At 40.8% G+C, this 22,113-nt stretch overlaps 1 protein-coding gene across 16 annotated transcripts in view; it reads left to right on the top strand.

Annotated features, from left to right (window-relative positions):
- IQSEC1 (IQ motif and Sec7 domain ArfGEF 1) overlaps positions 1–16,077 on the top strand; it is a 281,322-nt gene extending 265,245 nt beyond the window's left edge. For 10 of the 16 annotated variants that reach the window (XM_064432139.1, XM_064432141.1, XM_064432143.1 and 7 more), the window contains 4 exons: positions 2,761–2,934; positions 3,686–3,862; positions 10,016–10,065; positions 11,459–16,077. In XM_064432139.1, the coding sequence (XP_064288209.1) occupies positions 2,761–2,934; positions 3,686–3,862; positions 10,016–10,065; positions 11,459–11,905 (848 nt within the window). In that variant the 3' untranslated portion in view covers positions 11,906–16,077. Of the gene's footprint in view, positions 1–2,760; positions 2,935–3,685; positions 3,863–4,200; positions 4,785–10,015; positions 10,066–11,458 lie in introns of those variants that run through there. The other 6 variants (XM_064432140.1, XM_064432142.1, XM_064432145.1 and 3 more) reach the window with 3 other exon arrangements.
- Positions 16,078–22,113: the final 6,036 nt, after the last annotated feature.

The following is a 22,113-nucleotide window of genomic DNA, read 5'->3' as shown; positions in this document are numbered from 1 at the left end:
TCTGACACCTTTTGTTTATGTCTCTTACAATCTGCATCAGTCCAATATTCTTTTTATCTTTAGTGCTTCTCAGCAGACAAAAACCAAAATAATTTGCTACAATCCTGTTTCTACGTCCAAATACAGCATGAGTGGTGACAGCAGAGCAGAGTTGTTGGTATAGTACATAGGGAGACAGCCTGACTGAATTCATGGTTTATGACCAAACCTTTACCCCCTGATAAATTGAGTACAGCCCAGTGTGAGCTGCAGTAGTTCTGTGCTGTTCTGTCGTGGAAGGTTCTTAGTTTTGCCTTGTCCTTGAGAATTTGCTCCCTAAAAATCCATTGCTGTTATTGCAAGCCTCTGGAGATTCCAAAGGGAAGGTTCTGCAGAGCTCACAGCAGCTCTGTAGCACAGAGATTATTTCTGTGCTTACACATGCATTCTCTCTTTTGTGAGTGCATTATATGATATAAAATTCAGTTGTAGTGGGGAAGGCCAAATACATCTATCCTGGATTCTACTAAAACTAGAAAGATTTCTAATTCTCTGATGCCACGTTAAATAAAATATATTTTAAAAATAAAGCATGCTGAGTAGAAACACTAATCAAATACATTTAAAATATCTTTATTGAAACAAGAAGTAAAGGATTGGATTCCTCCCAGGGAACTGGAGGCATTTTAACTGAAGCACTTCAGGAGGGCTTCTGAATTCACTTCACTGAATCAGTGAACAGACTGCACTCTAATATTGGTGCCTCTTGGGTGGGATGCACAATTTTCCAATTGAGAAAGAGAAGTATTTGTCCCCTTTGATTTGTAAAATTCAATATTCTGGGTCTCCTCTGTCCCTAGCAAGCTTTGGGCTGTTTTGTCCAGAGCCATCAGTAACTGTGTGGAGCAGCTGTTCCCTGGTTTCAAGGGAATAAAAGTCAATGTTGCTAAAGCAGAAGCAACAAAAATATTGGTTTGGCTGCTGGTGAAATTGAACAAATTACTGGCACTGGTGATAGAAAAATTGACTTTTAATGATAGAAGTCAATTATTTTGAGGGATGGATGAGCTGCAAAGGGAAAACAATGTCACATATCTCTAGTAAATAAATAGGCCATTTGAGAAGTATATTTTCCATTTTCAGTCAAAATCACTAACAAAATATAGAGGGGGAGCAGATCACTTAGGAGACAGTGAGACTGAAACCAAGAAATACTGACGTGAGGGTTTCCTGGTACCTGATCAATGCAGTGCAGAGAAGTGCCTCTGGTATTTAAATACACGTGTTTGTTCCATGGAAATTCCTTCTTGGCTCGTGTGTGGGGGCAGCCCTGGTGACTTTGGGCTTGCCAGGTTTCCTTGTTTGGTTTTGTAAACATTTTTATTATTTCCCCTGGAGTGGTGCAGAGCTGTTTGCTGCATTCCCTCTGCCAATGTTCCCAACATCCCACCTGAGCCTACCCAGCACTGGGACCTTTTGGCTGTTCTTCTGCATGAGGTGTTGACAGCAAATCCCAGCAAAACTCCCAAATCCTTCTTCCCTCCTTCCCCTCAGGACCATTTGAGCCTCGGGGCAGTTGGTCTGTTTTCCCTGAGGATTGTAAATGGACTTGCTTCACTTTTAGTTGCGGTTTTGATCTGGGAGTTTAGGTACCCTAAAGAAGCCAAAGTGAAGGTACCCTAAAAAATCCAAAGTGAAGGTACCCTAAAAAAGCCAAAGTTAATGCATCCTAAAAAAGCCAAGCACGTGCACTGGTTTCTTCAACAAGCTGAAGTCTTGTTGAAACCTCACGGCTTTGAGGGAGGGGAGTGCCTCTCTTCATCTGCTGGCTCTTGAGCGAGGGAGGTTTCAGTACATGGGAGCACTTGAGCTTGGGCTCAAATACTGAAGTAAATATTTGAGAGCTTTAGCAAACCAAGAGGGGAAGGCAGCTGAGTAAAAGAAAATACTGTGTTAAAATGCACAAGTTGAGGTTTGTTGACACCCCATTGCTCCAGGTCTGTGCTTCAAGCAAAGACTGATTTGCTTTCTACAGCAGAACATATTTTCATTCTGAGTATCTTTCTGTAAATGAACATTCTGTCTCAACCAGGAGGTATTTTTGACCAGCTGTTAAAACTTCAGAAGTACACCTAGAAAAGAGGCAAAGACAGTTTCCTGAAACATCTGCCTTTTATTAAAAGTCCATAATATGGGTCAAAAGAAGGGTGAAAAAACCAAATCAGTCCTTTTACTGCTTCAGTATGTGATTTCACAGATACTTTTAATTTCATTTTAAAGAAAAAAAGGAAAGTAGCATGTACAGGGAGAACAATCCAATAGGAAATACTAAATCTGTACCTGTTTGTGTGTCAACTCACCCGCAAATGGCGAGTTAAAAGTAAAAGATAATTTGTAGCATTTGAAATGTCTTCAAGTAGCCTTTACACTCAGCAAAACTTTGGTCACAAGTGGATAAGGTGATCATGAGATCTGTTCCATGAAAAAAAAATATCCCCTTAGATTTTTGCTTTTTTTTTCCTACTGTTTTTGATATATATTGCATATTGTGCCTTAAGGGCAGCAGCTACATAAAGATATCTCTCAGTATTTGACAGTTAGGCTTTTCCAATGTACCTTAGGGATTTTTATTCTAATTTTATGCTGTCAGACTTTTATTTCTCTGACTTTGTATCCTCTGTGGTAATATTACTAAAAGCTTTCCGTTTTTGTGGGTATTTTTATTAAAAGAAAAGTAATTGTATTAATCGGAGCTTAGTTTTTCTTGCCTTTTTCTTCCAGATTATCCCAATGGCATTCGGCTCACGTCAGCTGTTCCAGGAGCAGATATCAAAGTACTCATAAATTTCAATGCACCAAATCCTCAGGACAGGAAGAAGTTTACAGATGATTTGAGGGAATCAATTGCAGAAGTTCAAGAAATGGAAAAGCACAGAATAGAGTGTAAGTACAAAGGTACATATAATGGAGCATTTTCCAGCTAATCAAAATAATAAAAAGTAATATTACCCTTGGAAAATTTAAATTTTAAATTAAAAATTACCATTAATAAAAAGTATAAGAGTATAACACATTAGAACTCCGTAAAAGTTCAAAATAATGTGGGTTTTTCTGTGACTTTATCTTGAGAAGAAGGAAAAAGCCAATAATGCCTTAAGCCCCAGCTGAGTTCATTGACTACTATTTACTGCAGTGTAGCTGCAGTGGAATTCATCTTGGACAAGCTGCAAATAACAATGGGCAGAGGAGAGCTGGGTCTGTGATTTGTAGTATAAATTACTGCAGGAATTTTTAGGGATAATGTGGAGAAGAAAGATGGATCCGTGATTTGTACTATAAATTCCTGTAAGAATTTTAGGGATAATGTGGACAGAGGAGAGCTGGCTCTGTGATTTGTATCACAAATTACAGCAGGAATTTTAAGGGCAATTTACCTCACACTGAAATTCCCAATGATGGCCCTTCCAATAAACTTCATTGAATTTTTCTTCATTTCCGGGTTGCAATTCCTGTGGTCAGTAAGGAAGTCATGGTCCAAACCGATACATTTTGCTGGTAGTCCCGTGAGTGTCTGAAGATGAAATTTTATCCCATTTTCCCAAAAGAGAAATCCAGCTGTGGGTAGAGGGGTGAAACTCCCTGTGGGACGTTCTGGGTTGTTTCATGCCCACAAACACCCCTGTAAAAGCCCCCGTGTGTGTTACAGCCGAGCTGGAGAAGCAGAAGGGGGTGGTGCGTCCCAGCATGTCGCAGTGCTCCAGCCTGAAGAAGGACTCCGGGAACGGGACCCTGCCCCGGGCGTGCCTGGACGACAGCTACGCCGGCGGCGAGGGGCTGAAGCGGAGCGCGCTCAGCTCCTCCCTGCGCGACCTGTCCGAAGCAGGTAAGAGCTGCCTCTCCTCCCCGGCTCGCTGCATGCCTCCACAAATAGCAGTGGTGGAATCTTACACTTCCAAGTAGCTCCTTACTCCCCCCTCCTCGGCTCTTGGTTAATTTCTGTTTGTTATGGGTTTTTTTTTTTTACCTTTGTTCTGTTAAGCGGCTGCTGTTTGAAAGTATTAAAGCCGTTGTAGGTTGCTATAGAAACTTTTAAAGGACAGTGAAGACAGAGGAAAAATTGTAAGTTTTTAATAAAACAGAAGTGACTGACTTGTGCTAGGAGCAATTCACTTGGTTTTCCTTTCTTTTTTTTTCATTGCATTTGCTTTTTCCCCCTCATAGACTAGGCCTGGAAAGGGAAGGAAAGCTCCTGGTCTCTGTGTGACGAGCGCTTTCTGTGTACTCTGTGCTCAAGTGTACCTGTGTCACCACCTCGATGAATGAAATTGAGTGAAGCCCTACTAAATTCTCTCTAGAGCTGTGTAATACCAGTGTGCCCCTGATGCTCTTTTCTGGTTCTGTAACTCAGACACAGTTCCTAATTCTTGCAAAAAGAGGTTGTTGTGAAGTACTCTTTGCAACAGAAGCAAAGAAGCCCTATTGGACAAGGATGCTGATAACCCACAAAGCCACTGATGTGTCTTAAGTTTTATTAACTGGTTAAAGACTGGAAAGCAGTGGTGATACAATTTTTTAGCCAAAGCAAGCCAGGGGAAGTTGGGCATGTTTTTATTTGATGGTTTGCCTCACACCTGGCATAGCCATGTAATCTTTCAGTGTTAAGATTCCTGTCACTGACAAGAACTCTTATCTGAACACCATGTCCACTATTCAGAAAGTACTTCCATAGATAGTAGCAACTCTATTTTTTTTAGTTATTTGGTTTTTAGTTCATAGGCTGTGTTGCATACTCTGCTTTGTTCTTTCAGTTGCAGTGATGATGTCCAGTGTAGTCATAATTTCAATATTCTGTATATCTTTGGTAGTAGACACTACTTACCTATTTCCTTTTTTTTTTAACTAAAGAGGAGACATTAGCTATGCTGCAATAAATAAAATTGTTGTAAACTGAAATGATAGCCTGTGTTTTGTGGGTATATGTATGTGCATACAAATATGTAGAGAGTGAGCTCTTTCAATTCTTTTCTTCTCTGTTTAGGCTTTCATACTCACATCTCCATGTGCTTCATTAAAAAGACTTAGGCCCTTGATCCAAAATCAGGCTGAAGTTGACTATTGGTGCTTGCTTGGCTCCAGCGGATTTTAGATCAAGCCCTAGTCTTCACCACTCTTATCTCTCAGATTTGAAGATACTTCATCTTTTTCTGTTGTTTTGGTTTTATTTCATTAGAATGAGAACTACCATATTGTTAATATGTGAGTTCAGTGGGTATCTGTACCCCTAAATGTGATTTCTGATTAATTTTTTCATTCCATTAGAATTACTCATCCCTCTCTTTCAAACACTGCCATGTATTTGAATTCATATTATGGGTTTAATTCAACAAACCAACATTTGTAATCACAAACACATTTCACAGGGCATGCCTACAACTGGCATGCTTCTTACTGAAAATAACCTTTTTCCATGACAAAAAGTAGAAATCACTCACAGACTGCAGGGTTTATCAATGAGTTTGTTAAACCCAACTAAACTTAATTTTAACCTGAAATAACTGAGAATTATGGAGAGCTTCTGTTTGGTCTTGTGCAGTGCAACTGACTTGAGAAACAACCAGCCTGTTATTTGCTTTGTTATTTGGTGGAATGACTTAAGGGAGATGATCCATATCATTCTGCCTTCTCTCAGGGAATAGCTTGCATGTGAGGCTAATTTTATTTTTAATGTGGGAGAAGTGATCCATAGAAAAGCAAAGAAATCTCTTTCAGTTAGGAAGATACTGCCCCTCAGTGATTATCCCATATTAAATTGCTTCTCTAAAACAGGCCTGAGTTAGGTTCCCTCAAATCCTTCTGTGGATGAAGCACAGGATGAACAAGGAGGAGGAACAGGAGTGTGTGGGCCTGTAGGAAAGTAGATTTTTAGAGAGACCTTTCTACCTTGAATCAAAAATAAATCTAACAAACATGAGAAAATGGCCTGATTTCATATTTATGCAGGAAGGCAGGTAAATGTCCAGTGAACATTGCAAACTCAAAATTTTAACTGTTTATTCAGTGAAGGGAAATGTGACTGAACAGCATTTGGCTGCACAGGTACTTGACAGAACTATTTAGGAAAAAAATCCATTGCTGTCCCCCAGACATCCCAGTAAATGGAGGCTGTGGAAATCACTAAATTTCTCTGAGTGACAATTCAGCAGCTTCTGAGATCTAGCAAATACCCTGACTGATTCTGCCTCCTAGGCTGGGCATGCACAGAAAAGCAGGATGTGTCCATCAGGAATCCTTTCCTGAGAGTGTTTCCATGCCTTGGCCACAGCAGCTCAACTCCCAGCTGTGGGAAGGGTGTGCTGAGGATCTCTTCACTGGGAGATGCTGTTGTTCCTTGTGCCTTGACAGTTCTTTCCATGGAATATAAAACAGAATGTGACATCCAAGTGTTCCAAGATGCGAATATGTCAAAAATATTTAGGGCTTTATTTTTCTCTAAAGATAAATGTGTAATTTTTATTGCACATTCTTGAGCTGGAAGAACTGAAATTATTTTTTTCCAGACCTTGAAATTCTTAATTTATACAAAAATATTAGAGCCAGGCAAATTTTAATGAATCTAAAGCTGAGTTTTATGAGTTTACAGAAAGATGGGAAAAGTGTGATGTCCCCTCATGGCCACTGTTCCACAGGAAGAATGATTTGGTCACTAAAGCAGAGCAGAAAGAGTTGGACTGGCTGTGTTTCCCATTCTGTTTCTCCCAGAAACAGTCCCATTGCACTGATTTTAGGTTCTTCAATTTGAATTCCAGCCACCTTAAATTGCTGGGAGACCCAGTGCTTTTACATTGAGTTTACAGAGGAATTCAAACTTTATTCCCACATCACTAATCTGTAAGGTGGGAGTAGTATTTACACACTGAACTGGTTTAAAAATTGCAGTTTTCTTGTTTGCCCCAGTACTCCACAACTGGCACAGCCAGGTAGTACTGACCAGGTGAGGGTGGTGCAGTGGTTCCTGTTACTGAGAGCTGGGCTTGTCTAAAACAGCCACAGGCCAAAAAAGATTACTGCAAAATCAAAACAAAACCAAAGGTATTTCCAGGATTAAAATAGTTCTGTTTCAGTGTGAAATCTTAAGATTGTACCTGTTTCACACAGAAACAAGCTGAAAATGTAAACGTGGCAAACAGTACTTTCCCCCTCAAAAGTGGTCTCTCCAATCATTGGAGAGAGTAATTTAACTTAAAACTTTTTTCCAAGCTTTCTCCCCCAAGACACTCAAAGCCAAATCATAATACTAAATCATAATATCAAATCATTGATAGTCTTTAGCTATCAGTTATCTCACTGGCCCAGAAGAGTTTCAAGAACTACAGAGCAGGAGTGAGAAATATTTCCATGTACTGAGCTGTTCTGTAGCCTAAACTGTGAGATCACCACACATCCTGTGATGTGTCCTGCACACATCCATTCTGCAAGGTGCAGTGGCCTTTATTAATGAAGCTCAGTAGTCTTTTGGCATGGTTAAGTTTGTAAAAATCTTGTAATCACTTCATATCTCTACTATAAATTTGAAATGTTCTTGGCCCTATATAGTGCATGTTCATATATGAGGCATACACTTGTGTAAGTTCAAGATATTTCTTGCAAGGAATATTCATATCTAACAGATAAGGTTAAATTAATGGAAAATTTATTTTTATAAATTAAAGTCCACTCTAACAGCCTTAAAATATTAAAGTAAGCATAATATATTAAGCAAAACTAATCTTCAGATTTGATAAATACCACCTTGCTTTGTACCACAGCTACTAATTATCCTGCCAGTACATGCTTGGGTGCAGTTCTAGTTTAGAATTTCCCTGAGATGCATGTGAAGGCTGGAGCTCCAGGGAGGCATTTCTGCGATGGGATGCTATCCCAAAGACCAGGGAACAGTCTGGAATAAACACACATTGGCAGGGGGAATGCTCCAGGGGATTGACTGAGTAAACCCACCACACTGCATGTCAGCACAGAATCGGGATCAATTTGTTTTTAAGAAAAAGAACTAAGCCTCTGTACGGCAGTAGTGCCTATCTGAGGGAAATTACAGGCATTTAAGGTGGATTTTTCTGTTTGTTCTTGGCTTTGCAAGTACTACTTTGCCCTGGAGTTATTCTGAGCAAAATTCCATCTGTCGCTCGCTGTCCGTATTTACTGTGTCCGTGGTTATTTGATCAGACTGTGACTCCTGCCATATGCAAAAGGCATTGGATTGTTGTGTTTTCCTTCATTTTTGGCCACGTTTAATGCCCCGTGTCAGCTCTCAGTCTTATTTGCAACCCTGACTGCTAAGTTCCGAGGTGGCTGCCGCAGTGTGTTTGCATCAGCAGGCAAGAGTGGTTGGAGTGTTAATCAGTACTAATCCCGTTATCAGAGCAGAAAAATATCAAACCTGACTAGGAGTCAACATAAGGGATGAACAAACCCAGTTTTTCTTGGGGGACTCATAAGATAGTAGAGTTTGGCTGAGGCTAAAACTGCAGCAGGAGATGAAGCAGTGAGCTTTTGACAAAGAGCCCATCCAGGGAAATTGTTCCAAATCCCAATGAATTTCTCAAGTCAAACACAACACCTTGACCACAAACGCCTTCCCCTCAATTTAATGTCACTGCAGAGGGGTTGTACTGGGGAGCAACTCTTTTTAAGAGGGGAGAATGTTCCAGTAGCCTGGAACTGTAGCTCTTACAAGAAACTTGTTTCAGGGCAGTGTTCTGTGACCAACCAGGTCAATACTATGCTTATAAATCCAGCAGGTGGTAGTTTTTGGTCATCCTGATCCTTTGGGTAGTCTGAATTGCCCTATGAGCAGTTCCACTGCTCTCTAGTTCTGATCACAGGTGCTTTTGGGGTGTCTGTGATGAGGGTACATCATTAATTGGTTAAGTGATGCTGAAATCCTCACATTCTCTGCCAAAACTACCTCTCAGTGTAGAAAACTCTGAATACAGCCTATGCAGGGTGGAGACTGATATTTGGCCTTGCAGGAAAACAAGGAGAGAGTGCTGAGAAAGCTTTGGTTTCGAAAGCCCTGCAGATTTTAGGGAAGCTCTGAGCACCAGGAGGGCTCCTCAAAGCTCAGCTTTGTTTCTGCACCCTGCCAGGAAAGTATTCTGAAACTTTGCAAAGCAAAGCTCCACAAGTTATCTTCTAAAAATCTCTATTTCCACTGCAGCCAGATGCTATTTTCTCTGCTGTGAAGTGAGAGAGAAAATCTGAGATCCTGTGTCCTGTCCAGCCACTGAGGTCTTCTGGCTCTTTAGGCAAACTGTCTGGAGTTTCACGTGTGGGTTTAGGCAAAAGTTTTTGCAATTTGAGACTGTTGGAGTACAAATCCAACATGCTTAAAGATAAAGCACTGCACAGCTAAACAAACAAAATCTAGCCATAATGTCAAGACAGATTCCAGATTTACTGATCAAAAATTAAGTTTAGTTTTTTTTTAAACCTCATGAAAGAATATTGTATGAAATCCACTGAGGTTCAAAGCTGAAATTGAAATTATAAATTCGATAAAATGATAAAACCGATGAAGTGATAAAACGGATTAATTGATAAAACCGATGGCCCTCACAGTGCCCCACACTGAAGTTCAGAATATTTCAACGTTAAATTTTGCATTTAAGTTAATGCCACCCCACAATTATATCTCAGTATTTAAAGAAAAAAAAACCTCCATGGCCGATTAGCTTCCAGTAAACCAAACCCTTTAAAATCATTGCTGCTCAGCATCACAAGCGCAGCACTAAACCCAGCTGCCCAAACACCTCTACTTCAAAAGTTGTGTAAATTACCAACAAAATAATCACCCCCCGCTCGTGTGAGCCGATCCCCAGCACCAGCAGCTCTCCAAATTTCCACTGATCCCCTAGAAACGCAGGCAGGTGCAGGGAGTTGCTGTCCCTGCTGGCCCTGAAGCTGTGGGGCTGTGGGGCCGCGGCTCCTGGCGCCGGTCGTGTCGCAGTCTCTAATCTCTGCTGTTGCATGTCCTGGGCAGGCAAGCGTGGGCGACGCAGCAGTGCAGGATCGCTAGACAGCAATATGGAAGTAAGTAGGAAGTTCCTGATGTCTAGCTGGATGTGATGATGTGCATTTCAAACCTTTCTTTTATATACATACATATTTTTTTGCTCTTTTTTCTTCTAACATATATATATATATATATATATAACCTGCCTGCCACGAGTAAAATGCATGCCTAGGCTATTCACTCTGTATTCTTCCAGCTTACAAAGCACTGACAGCTTGTTTTAGAGCAATGCCATTTTTGGTTTGAGCTAACCTTGTTCCCTTTGTTCCTGCCAGCATGGTTAAATGGATATGATGTGTCCTTTTGCCACCATTTCAGTCTGGTCCCAGCTTAAAAGCCCACCTTGCTCTTTGTTACCAAGTACACTGTTCTTGCTGTTTGATATTTAGCTACAACTATTGACTGTCATGCTCAACCATCCCCATTGCTTATTTTCGAGTTCAATTGCTAAATGTATGCAGTCATGACACCATGGAATTGCACAGATAGGGCATGGGAGGATAAAAAAAATTATTCAGATAGGTGAATTCAATGTGGATTTCATGAGATTTCATTCATCTTCAAACCATTTATATATACTGTTCATGTCTCTGAATTCAGCTTGCAGATTTTTTCTTATTTTTTTTCTTTTTTCTTTTTTTTTTTTTGTGTTTGCTTTAGGTAGATTACAGTTTAAATCTAGCATACTTTGCCTAACTACTCTTGTGTCCCATAACTCTTTAAAAATACAAACCCTGAACTTCAGCAACTAAATTCCAGGTTAAATAATAGAGAATGTTGGACCATAGGTCAGAAAAATATAAGCACATAGAAATGTTAGTGGCAAAAATGGTATGGTTCCATTTAACACAAAATGCAGAGGTAGGCCTGAGAAGCAGCACTGTCACATATAGTAGTGGAAAACTGCTATAAATAAAGATTTAAATACCATTTTAAAATCTGAGCTGTAACTGTAATATTGGCTGCTGTATGTTTAACTATTTAGGTTGCATTTAATCTAGCGCTTTTTTTTTTGTGGTAAAAAAGCAAGTATGGTATTTTTTGCAGTATTTTAAAATGTATTTTTCCTTTAAAAACACACTCGTAGGTCTTATATCATGTTACATTTCCGTGACATTTTTTTTTTAATTTGAAGTCATATCACTTTATGTCAAAATATTGAGAGAAAATCACCCGATGCTTAACATCCTCTAAGAAGGGCATGAGTGCCCCACTGGCCACTTAGGGAAGGTGGAGATAAAATTTCCCCTAGAGCTCTCTAACATAATCCACCCATGTTAACCCTAAAGGAGGAGTTTGTGGGTCAGTGTGAACTTTTTCTTTTTTTTTTTTTTTTAATTTTTTTTTCCCTTTTCGAACATTTCAAGATATTTTTTTTTTAATTTTTATTTTCTATTAATTTCTTTTTAGGGGTCCATCATTAGCAGTCCTCACATGCGCCGAAGAGCTACATCAACCCGAGAGTGTCCATCTCGCCCTCACCAGACTATGCCCAACTCCTCCTCACTCCTAGGGTCCCTGTTCGGTAGCAAGAGGGGCAAGCCCCCCTCGCAGAGCCACGCGGCCGCGCAGACCCCGCACCACGCGGAGGGCGCGGCCGCCACGCCGCACCCGCACCACGCGCAGTTCTGCCACCAGAACCCGCCGCCCTACCACCACCACCACCACTACCACCCGCCCCCGCACCCGCACCCGCACCAGTACCACCAGCACGGGCACGGCCACGGGCACGGCCCCTACCTGCCGCACGCCCCGCACCACGGCCCGCACCACGGCCCGCACCACCACGGGCCGCCCCCGCCGCCCGCCGCCGCCAGCACCAAGCCCAAACACAGCGGCATCAGCACCATAGTCTAGGCCTAAAGACCCTCCTCGTGACTCTAGTTCCAAACCCAGCTGCAAAGGCACTTAGAGGAAGCAACAAAATCACACCGTCAGTTTTTACCCAGGCCGTTTAATGAGCTTAAAGGCTTGCTGTTACTAAATAAAATAATTCCAGTTAGCCCAGGCCATACTGGTTTTACTTATCTACTGGATAGATGTTCACCACCATCTGGTTAGTTCTTATTTCCAAACTTGCCTTGACAACGTGCTGCTTGCTGAATCTGAGGAAAGCTACCTTTTACACCAAACCCCTGGACAATTTTACACACATAATGAAAAGCTAGCCTATGGAAAAAAAACAGGGAAAAAAGTCAGACAGAACCAAGTGTTGCATTCTTGCTCTTTTATTCTCAATGGGCAAAAAAAATAAGTAGACCTGATATGGTTGATGAAAGTACGTAAGTAAACTTTATATAATATAAATATATACATATAAATATATATATATATATACTGTATAGTTAACATTTGTGCTTGGAAAGAAATTTTTTCAGTCCACAAAACTAGCAATATAGACTTTACAAGGAATTCCACTTACTTGATAGGACAGTATAATAGATGAATAGCATATGAAAGTAGACCAAAACCATTAAACGTTAGAAACCAATTTCAAACATTTCAGTATTTTCATCACAAGTCCCCTGGACTTGTTAAGATTTCTAAGCAATCATTACTAAATGTGCCAAGTAACATAGCATTTAAATGTTATAGTCCAATACTGCTTTGTATAAATCCTTATTTTATTAACACGATGATATCATACGTAATCAGTATTAGAGCTGCTCTGCTATTTCAGGTAAGCAAACTCGTTAAGATGCAGTAATTATTCCGTAGCAATGGAGGGTGCCCACCTACCAGGGGGCACCTCCGAGCATTGGTCACACAAGTTCTTAGACACTTTAAAGGCTGTGATAACTGTGAATTTACATGATCCACATTTCTTTTGTAAGCATATGGATTGAACGAGCACACGGGAAGAGTTCCGCCAGGTGCATGTAAACACTGCAAAAACATTCATCTCAAACATGAAAATGGCAAACCTCCATCCTTCTCAGCTACTTTGGTTCCTGTTTACCATAATTGCTCATTTTTACCCCCAGCGAAGCTGAATTCTAGTCCAGAGTGTTTCCAGTGGAAGTGCTCTAAAACTTGAAGGTTTGTTTTAGAATTTAGTATAGGGTTTTTATATATATATATATATATTAAAAAAAAATTCAAAATCTGTAATTCCATGTAGCCATGTGCTAGCAATGAAGTGGCTTTACCATTTTTACTCATCACATTTGTTAGTTTGAAACACCCAGCACTCAGCAGGCTGAGTTTATGCTCAAACCTTCACTTCCATAGTCCAGTTAGTTGCAAGACATCACATAAAAATAGGCTGTGCTGTTGTTGCTTATGTGTTGTAACCAAACAATTTGCAAATTTCTCTACAATTTGTATCCCGAAATCCTGTACAAAGTTATCCATGGCACCTACTTTGTAGTTTCAGCACTTTGAGCCACTGCAAGGACTTAACACCTAAACAGTAGAGACAAAGGAATCACAACTGCAAAACTGTACCAGCCTAAAAGCAAACCTTGAAGAGGATGAGCAAAAAGTTCCAGTGAGAGATGGGTAAAAGTAATCACAGCTCCAACCAGTCGGGTTTCTGTGTAACAGAAAACAAACAGTAATAAAAGCGTCCCAAATCGGGAGGACATGGGAGCAACAGAGTGACTTGTCCTGTTGGCTTGCTCATGGCATCTCTAGTGTGGGGAGGATGGGAGAGGTTCAGTCATTTTTTCCCTTTCATACCATGGATACCACAATACCAGCAGAACTGCAAACTGAGCACTTTGTTCACCTCCACAGAGAGCAAATACAGCAATCTAGAGTTTAGCCTTTTGTTTCCAGCAGTCCACGTTTGTTTCACACATGTGCAATATGTTTTCCCCTTCTGCTCCTTCTCCTCAGAATGATCTCCATGAAAAGAAAACAAGTGATTATTATTCTTTTTCTGTGTCACTCATTCTATTCTAAATTCTGCGGCTTACCTTAAGAGGGCTCACCTGGGTCCCCTGAGGCTCTGTTCCTTGCAGTTTAAAAAATATATACTGTTCTTATAAGGGAAAGTAGAACTGTCTGCATGTCATCTAATGTTATTAGTGTGAGGCTACACTCTACATATTGTATAATTGCAAAATATATCAGTGTTACTGTTGATATTAGTTGAAGTAAAGTGATAACATATTTCAATATGTAGACTTTTCTTCATACATCTGTACCAATAGTAGAGTCTAACTGTAATTTATAGGTTGTTCCAGAAAAGATGAAGAACCATTTAGGTGCAAACATCTCTGAGAAACTGCATCTTTTAATTAAAACAGAGGTAAGAAAGCTCCTCTTCACTGGGTGATGGAGTCTGTACTTGTTTCAGATGCAGAGGCATAATGGAAGTAAAATTCTGTAGATGGAATAAAGGCAGAATATGCAGTAGCAGTGGAGAGGAAAATCTGACTCACTGTGTTGATTAACGCTGAAGGTGTTAAATCTCCCAGATCTGCATTTGCTTTGTGTTTAAAAAACCCTTTCATTCATTTAAATTAGAGTTACATATATTCTGTGCTTAAACAGTGAGCCACAGTTTAATGCCTGCCCACTGATTTTCCATGTGCAGTCAATGTATTTGTGAACCAAAGTGTTGAGGAGATGTCACAAATGTGCATGCACAGAAACATTTCCACATGGTTCCATGGACACTGGGAAGGAGAATGTGCCTGCCCTGGGCCTGCAGGGAGTGTGAAATCACAGATCACTTGGAGGCTGGTTAGAAACCAAAACTGGTAACCTGAGAGCACGGGATTTGGAAACTCTGTTCTTGCTCTTTCAAGCCAGGGAGGAGAAACAGTGGACTTTACTTTTTTTTTTCCTAGTTTTGTTCTGTTTTGTTTCTTAGACTATGTGTTTCTATGTACTCCAACCAAACAAAAGTGTCTTGGTGTCAGCACAAGTCTCCAGACCTTTGCTGCTTGTATAGGGTCATAGTAAAACCTCTCTGACTCCATCCTTGATCAACAGTTGCTTAGAGCAGTGTGGGTCGTGCCTAGAATGGGAGAATTCCAGCACTTAACACTGCCTGGGGTTAAGAAAATGAATTAAAATGAATTCTTCAGCCTGCAGACAGGAGTAGAATGGAGAGGGTTTTTTATCAGATACCATTGCCAATTACAAACTGGTACAGAACTGCATAGACTGACCGTGATTCTCTCTTCCCATAAACGATGTGGCAAAGCAGTAATGCTGATTTGGACAAATGAAAGGGAAACGTAAAGAATGAAGGTGTGGCAACAACAAAAAAAATCTTTTCTGGGACAACAATCAAATATATATTTGGGGTTTTTATTTTTTTAAGTTAAGAATGAAATGTAAAACAATGTAAAGAAACAAAAAATCAAAGTTCATCCTAATATAATGTGCGTCTTGTATTGCTAAAAAAAAAGAGTCTAACATACAGTGTAGAATGATTTTCCCATCATGTACTGCATGCAGCAGAAGCCTCTTGTTTCTTGATAAAATGAGCTGAAAGACAGTCAGCAGATATTTAAACACTGAATCTCTAGATGTTGACTTGCTGTTCCATATGAAGCTGTGTGTTTTCTGCAGTTAAGCATGCATTTTGCTGTTCCCTTGTAAAATACCATCGCACTTCTTGACTGAAAAATGGATTCTCGTGTATATATTTCAAAGAAAAGTGGAACCAATAACAAGATTCAATTTGGAAAAGAGAAAAGGGGGTGGTGAAAATGGGACCAGTAGGGGGAATAGAGAATTATCTAAATTGTACATAGTGTGTAAATTAGCATTACTATAAGTCTGCAGTCACTTTGAGGTTGCCTATCTCCTGCTAGGAACTTAAATCAGCTTTGAGTTGTATTAAACTGTTAGAATTAGGTCTTGAATGCAGACTCTTAAAGACTTCAAAAATCATTATGCTTACAAGAAGCTTCTGTTCTGGGGAGGCTCGAGACCCCTTTTGTAACTCTGGGGAAGAAAGGAGTGCTTTCATTTTAATATGCATTCTGTTTGTAAGTAGTAACAGACCCTATTGATGTAAAACTATAACTGTGATCATGTGGAGAAATCAAATAAATCATTTAAAACTCTTTGTTTCTCATTTAATGCAATCCAAGAGCTTCAACTCTTCATATTTGAAATGAAGGAAATTCCTTCCAATGGTATCCTGGCCCTGCTGAGGCAGTGGGATTTGTGCTGCTCACTTCAGAGGGGCCAGGAACTGAGGATCAGGTGGAGGAGGTGGTGAGTGGAGTCTGTGACCCGTCCTCACTCAGCTTGGTGGGGTAGTGCTGAAATAAATTGAGTTCTAGAGTCACTAAAGAGCAATGAATCCAACAGCCAGATGTGCAGACAGGGAGAGAGTGACTCCAGCACCCAGATGTGCAGACAGGGAAGCACGGCAGAGGTCCTGGTGGACAATTCCTAAACCCCTCGAGCCCCGGAGAGTGCTGGCAGCTTTGAGACCTTCTGTCCCAGGGGCTGTGTGTCCAGCTGACCCCAGGCAGCCTCAGGAGCTCCTGTCCAGGGCACTTGTGCCCTGCCTGGGCAGGGCCCCGTTTGTCCTTTCCAGGGTCAAGTCCTGGGCTGCTCCGTGGAACCCCCAGGAGCTGGCAGTGCCTCGTGGCCACGGGCAGGGAGCCCCGGACCCCTCAGCCCAGCACCGAGTAAGTACTGCCCAGTTACTCCTTGTCCTCTGTTTGTGTGTCTCAGTTTCCAGCCCTGAAGGATCCTTTGCCACACGTGACCTTCCCAGTGTTTGAATTGCAGTTACACTTTGACAATCACCTGTGGATATTCCATTGTGCCCTGAACTTGGTGCATTTCCAGCCTTTCCAGGAGATTGTAGTGTGTTCTGGAAAGCCTGGCCAAGCTAATGCTCAGCTGTCAGTTAAACTAAACACTATGTTTGCTTCTGTTTTCTACAAATTTTAGGACATTCTTGAATTATTTTGTGGGAATAGTCAACTATGACCTCTTTCTGGAGGGCTGTAATTTCAGGATGCGCATCTTCACCAATTTTTTTTTTTTGGTAGGTAAGTTCCCACTTACCATCATCCTCTGTGCCACTCTGAGCTGTGGGAGCCCTTTGAAGGTGACCAGTGAAACATCCTCTAGTGGAAGTAGAAGAATTTGCAGAGCTGTTCTTCACTGATGCTTCTATTCCTGGTTTAGAAATTAGGATTTGTAGAACTTTAGCAGATTTTGAGAAGACAAGAGGTTTGCACGTGGCAGTGCACTCACAGATTGTGGGAATGAGTCGTCATGCAATAAACAACTTCTCAAGCTCTTCTAGATAGCAACTTTTTAAAAACAGGTTCTTTCCCAAGAATTTTTGCCTTTTTTTTTTTTTGGTTGAAATTAAGAAATGCAAGATTAAAAGGACAGAAAAACAAAATAAAGATCTTCAAATGTTTTATCTGTATCTTTCTTCAGATTTTTGTTGACTTAACAATCAATGAATTCTATTTAACTTTGTTTTTTTCCAGTTGGCCTTAATGATTGATTTTGATTCAGAGTTTCATAAAAACAGGTATGGTATTTTAGCATATATTTATTTTAATAGTTGTGTAGTGTTTTATTCATCTCCACCCTGTGTTACAGCTGCATTAAATACACCTTTTCCAAAGGAATCTTTCTGGATTTTTACCCTGCTTAGTGATTTTGGTGCCATATTTTGTTGATGTAAAATTCCTGGAAGGGAACATAGCACAACCAATTTAATAGAAATATCTGAACCACACAAAAAATTCATTTTAGGTGTAGTTTTTTTAAGTAAGCCTTCTTTCTGTTTCCTATTATTTCAAGAATTAAAGACAAATCCTGTATTACTCAGCAAAAGTAAATCAACTTCAGGATGAGGCTGGTCATGAAAGTTAGGAAAATCTTAAATTAATATTTCTGCTGGAAGTACTTCCTCAGCTAAGCGAGACTTAAATGAAAGTTGTGTGTGCATGATGCTGACTTGAAGCCATCACTTCTTCACTTTTTCAAATCTTTAGATTTATCATTTTTGCCATGTGAATAATCACACATTTTTAGGGATAAAATGAAAAAAAAAAAAACAACAACAAAACCTTTATTTAGCATTTTTGCAGTAACTGAGATGTGAAATTAGCAGCATGGTTCACGAGACACAGCAGCTGAAAGCAGCCACAGGAGAGTGCAATCCATCAGCTCTGCTGGGTAACGGCACCACTGGAGCTTTCATTTATTTTTCATCCTTGGACACAGTGCTTTAGACAGGTCTGTGTAATGAGCAAAGCAAAAATAATCTGTCTTTAACAAGATGAGCAGAGGAAATTCATTCCAAGGCAAATGAAATATTAGGAGGGCATGATGGAAATGTCTTTTCTCTGCAGTTTCTCAGCTCTGCCACAGCACAGTGCCTAGTTTCTGATGAGGAGATGGGCCCTGGGTGAGTGTCCAGGGAAGTGGGAGAAGCAGGGACGGTGCAGGAGTTCTGTGACTCAGCAGTGGGATCAGAGTGAACCAAGGCTGGAAATTAGTTCATTTAACCATTGCCAGTCTGACTTTGTAGTGATTTTTTATAGGAGCAGAGCTCAGCTGAGTGTGGGGCCCTGAAGGGAGGTGCCCACCCCCTGAGCATCTTCCCCCTCCACCAGCTCCCCGTGTTCTCTTGGCTGATATTCCTTCACTTGCTGGCTAATATTTCTTTATGTCCATCTCCAACAAGGAAGAACATTTTTATTTAATGATTCATCCTGTATATTGTCCTTGTCATCTTTCTGGTAGTCTCGTGTCTCTGCTTCTGCCTCAGCCCTTACACCAGGCTCCAAAAAATGACTCTGCTGTAATTAAAAATAACATCCAAAAAAACCCCAACCAAACCCCAAAAAACCAACCAACCAAACACACCCCTGCAATCAGCAGAGTTTGAGATGCTTCTGTTGTCCTTCAACCCCTGAAATTGGAAGAGCAGCAACATTTTCCAGCCCAGTGACAAATGTGCTGAATATTCCAATTCAGACTTGGAGCATCCCACATGTTTATAGCCCTGAATTTTCATGGCATTTCAGCAGGTTTTAAAAATGTCCTTGATTATGTGCTAACTCCTCTGCTATGCCAATCTGTACATTTTCAAAATCTTTTGTTTGTGTATTTTGTGCCTAAAGGAGGAGGAAACTTTGTTTCTGCTCTTCCTATTTTTTTTCTACTAGTACAATATGCAGTTTCCTGGGCTGTTGCAATATTCCATTACCCTCCTCACAAATTTCCAGACTGCCAGCATAGCTTCATGCAAAAAAACCCACAAAAAACCCAAAAAAAACCCAAACAAACAATAACAACAACAACAACAACAAAAAAAACCTAAACAAAACAAAACGAAAAAAAAGTAAAAGAAAAAAAAAAACCACAAACCCAACCTGTCTATATATTAGTAGTGAACCACAGGGGACATGTCCTCAGCAATTCCTCTGACTGCAGGAATTTGAAATGCCTTTGAAAAAAAGCTGGTGAAAAAGCACTGGCATTTTGGGTCATCTGTTTCTCTTCCCAGATGAGAAAAGGCAGAAACAGATGCCTCATTGAACTAATAAATAAATAATAAATTAAATTAATAATAGAAACATTTAACATAAATATATAAATAAATTATTTAATAGAAATACTTAAATTATTTAATATAAATAATGTAAATAATAGTTTATTAATATTGTACTAATAATTATTAATGAAATGTTCTTGAGTTCATGGAGCTCTTCCCTTGTCTCTGACATTACAGTGCAATGAAGGTTATTTTGGCAAAGAGCTTCTTGACCCATGTCCCTTCTGTTTCCATTAATAGTGCCAAGATGTGCTTTATCCAGTTGCTGCAAGGTCTTTTTATAGCCAGCCTTGGCCTCTCACTCATCACTGTCCCCTGGGTGTGACATAAAGGCAGCACTCTCCAGGCTGGCCCACAGCTCCTTGGGTGCAATCCCACAGCAACAGCTTCTTTCCTGCACTGAGCTCAGGTCACCTCCCCTCGCTGAGCCAGAAACTTGATTTCAATACACTCTCCGGCACATTTTCCCTTGCTTGAGAAACTAAATCTTATTTGGCTGTTAAAAAAAATTATAGCGTGAAATAAAATATAAAATACTTCAAAACATGAGGCAATTTAGTGCTTCCTTTTAATCTAACATGGCAGAGCTGATGGACAATTTCCCTGCAAGTGCCACCTGACGTTGTGAGAGTCCCTTTGACTAACAGAATGTGTCTTTATTTTTCAGGTGGTTTCTTAGATGGCCACAGTCCAGTCAGTGTGAATGGACAAGAGCCTGGACGAATTTATTGATGTATTTATACAGTGACCATGTTAACATCTGGGTTTCAAACACATCACATCATTTGCACAGCCCACAACCAGGAGCAAAAGTGGAAATACCCGTTCCTGCCCTCACCTTTCCCAGGATTTCATATGTGAAACAGCTTTTTAAAAAAATGTTCCAAGTCAGGAGGTGATGCAATGAGCACATCATCGATGAGCACACGCCTGTGGGAAAGACAATTATGGATGTCAAGTGCAAAACTTTCATACCATCTGTCAGCTTGAACAGGAGCAAACAATGATTGCATAAAGAGAGGAGGAATTGTATGCATTTTCCTGGAAGTGCTGCAAAGCCTGGTGAATGTTTTTGTAAAGTGGTTTAGTAACACTTTTTCAGTAAATAAAATATCTATGTCTCAAAGACCTAAATGTTATCAGGTCATTTTATTGCTGAATACCAGTTTTTAAGCAGCTGCTGGAAAAATATGGAAGAATAAAAAGGAAAGCTGAAGGGTATTTTTATTGTAGTCATTTACTGATCTCCACTTCTCTTGCATTAATTCCTTCTCAGGAAGAAATTTTTCCGCTTCTGTGTGGAATGGGCTGAAATGGACATCACTGTGGGAGTTGTGGTTGTTCACAAAATGTGGGTTATGAGGAGCTGTAACAGCTGAGGGATTGGATGGCCCAGGAAGGGAACCTGAAATGATGGGAACACGTGGATGAATATCTCAGTGGCAGAGACAGCAGAGAGGAGTCATAAATAAAAGTGGGGAAAGGAAAAGGTTGGGCATATTGCTGAAGCAAAAGAGAAAAATACTGTTTTAACTTTTTTTTTAGTAGATGGTGCAGTTCTGTGCAAGGCAGTTTGAAGATGTGTCAGGTCAGGGTGGAGGGATTCTGCAGAGAACTGCAGCTGCCAGCAGTGTGATTTCAGCTGTGGTTACACACAGCACTGGATGGGACAAGATCTGTGGTGTGGCACCACTGGTGCCAGCGCAGGGACAGAGCATTCTCCGTGCCAGTGATGGTCCACCTGCAGTTTCGTGCTGTGGGTGTGATATCACCCCCTGTGACTGGAAAACCCCAGGTGTTTATTTATTCAGGATATCCCCACAATGCCATCCTCATGCTTGCTGAGTGAACACACAGGGTGGGGTGTGCTGGCTGCTGCCTCAGTTCTTGTGAACTTCATGATGAGGCATCTTTTCCCTGTGCTTCCCAACTGCCCAGCCTTGTTTTCACTCTTTGGATCATTTTCTTCAAGCAGTTTGTACCACGCTCTGTTTATCCTTTCTTTCAAGCTGCCACATCACCCCTACATCACCAGAACCTGCCTGACTTGTCTCAGGAGAGGGTGGCCTCAGTTTAACCCTTTCATTCCTGATATTCAGTCTGGCAGGTGTTGTGGGACCTGCACCTTTCCTGCCCAGGAAGATAAAAAACTAATTTTTTAATCATTTTTTACCTCTCCTGCCCAGAGCTGGGATGTGGCACTGCTGTGGCAGTGCCACCCAGGTCCCCTCAGAGGGACATGGTGTGGCTCTGCCCCATTAACCCCACATGTCACAAGGCTGAGGCGTGTCCCCTTCTATCCATACCATCAAGCACTGGCACCTCATCACTGCACCCCAAAGACTGCCAAGTGCTGCACCCAGCTCAGCGTTCCCCACCCATTGTTTGCTGCCCGGGAGGATTAGACATCACCTCTTGCTTTTCCACCCTTCAAAAGCAAAAGAAGCAGGATAATGTTACTTAATCAGAGCTGAGCACATCCTTACCTTTTCCTGATCCCTCACTCTCAGCCCTTCTTGTTCCCTACTTGCAGTACAGTCGAGAGGCAACCAACATG

The sequence above is a fragment of the Passer domesticus genome, chromosome 9 (assembly GCF_036417665.1).
Source record: "Passer domesticus isolate bPasDom1 chromosome 9, bPasDom1.hap1, whole genome shotgun sequence".
Taxonomy (NCBI): Eukaryota; Metazoa; Chordata; class Aves; order Passeriformes; family Passeridae; genus Passer; species Passer domesticus.
The sequence above is the reverse complement of the archived record's forward strand: the minus strand, read 5'-3'. Positions and strand labels throughout refer to the sequence as shown.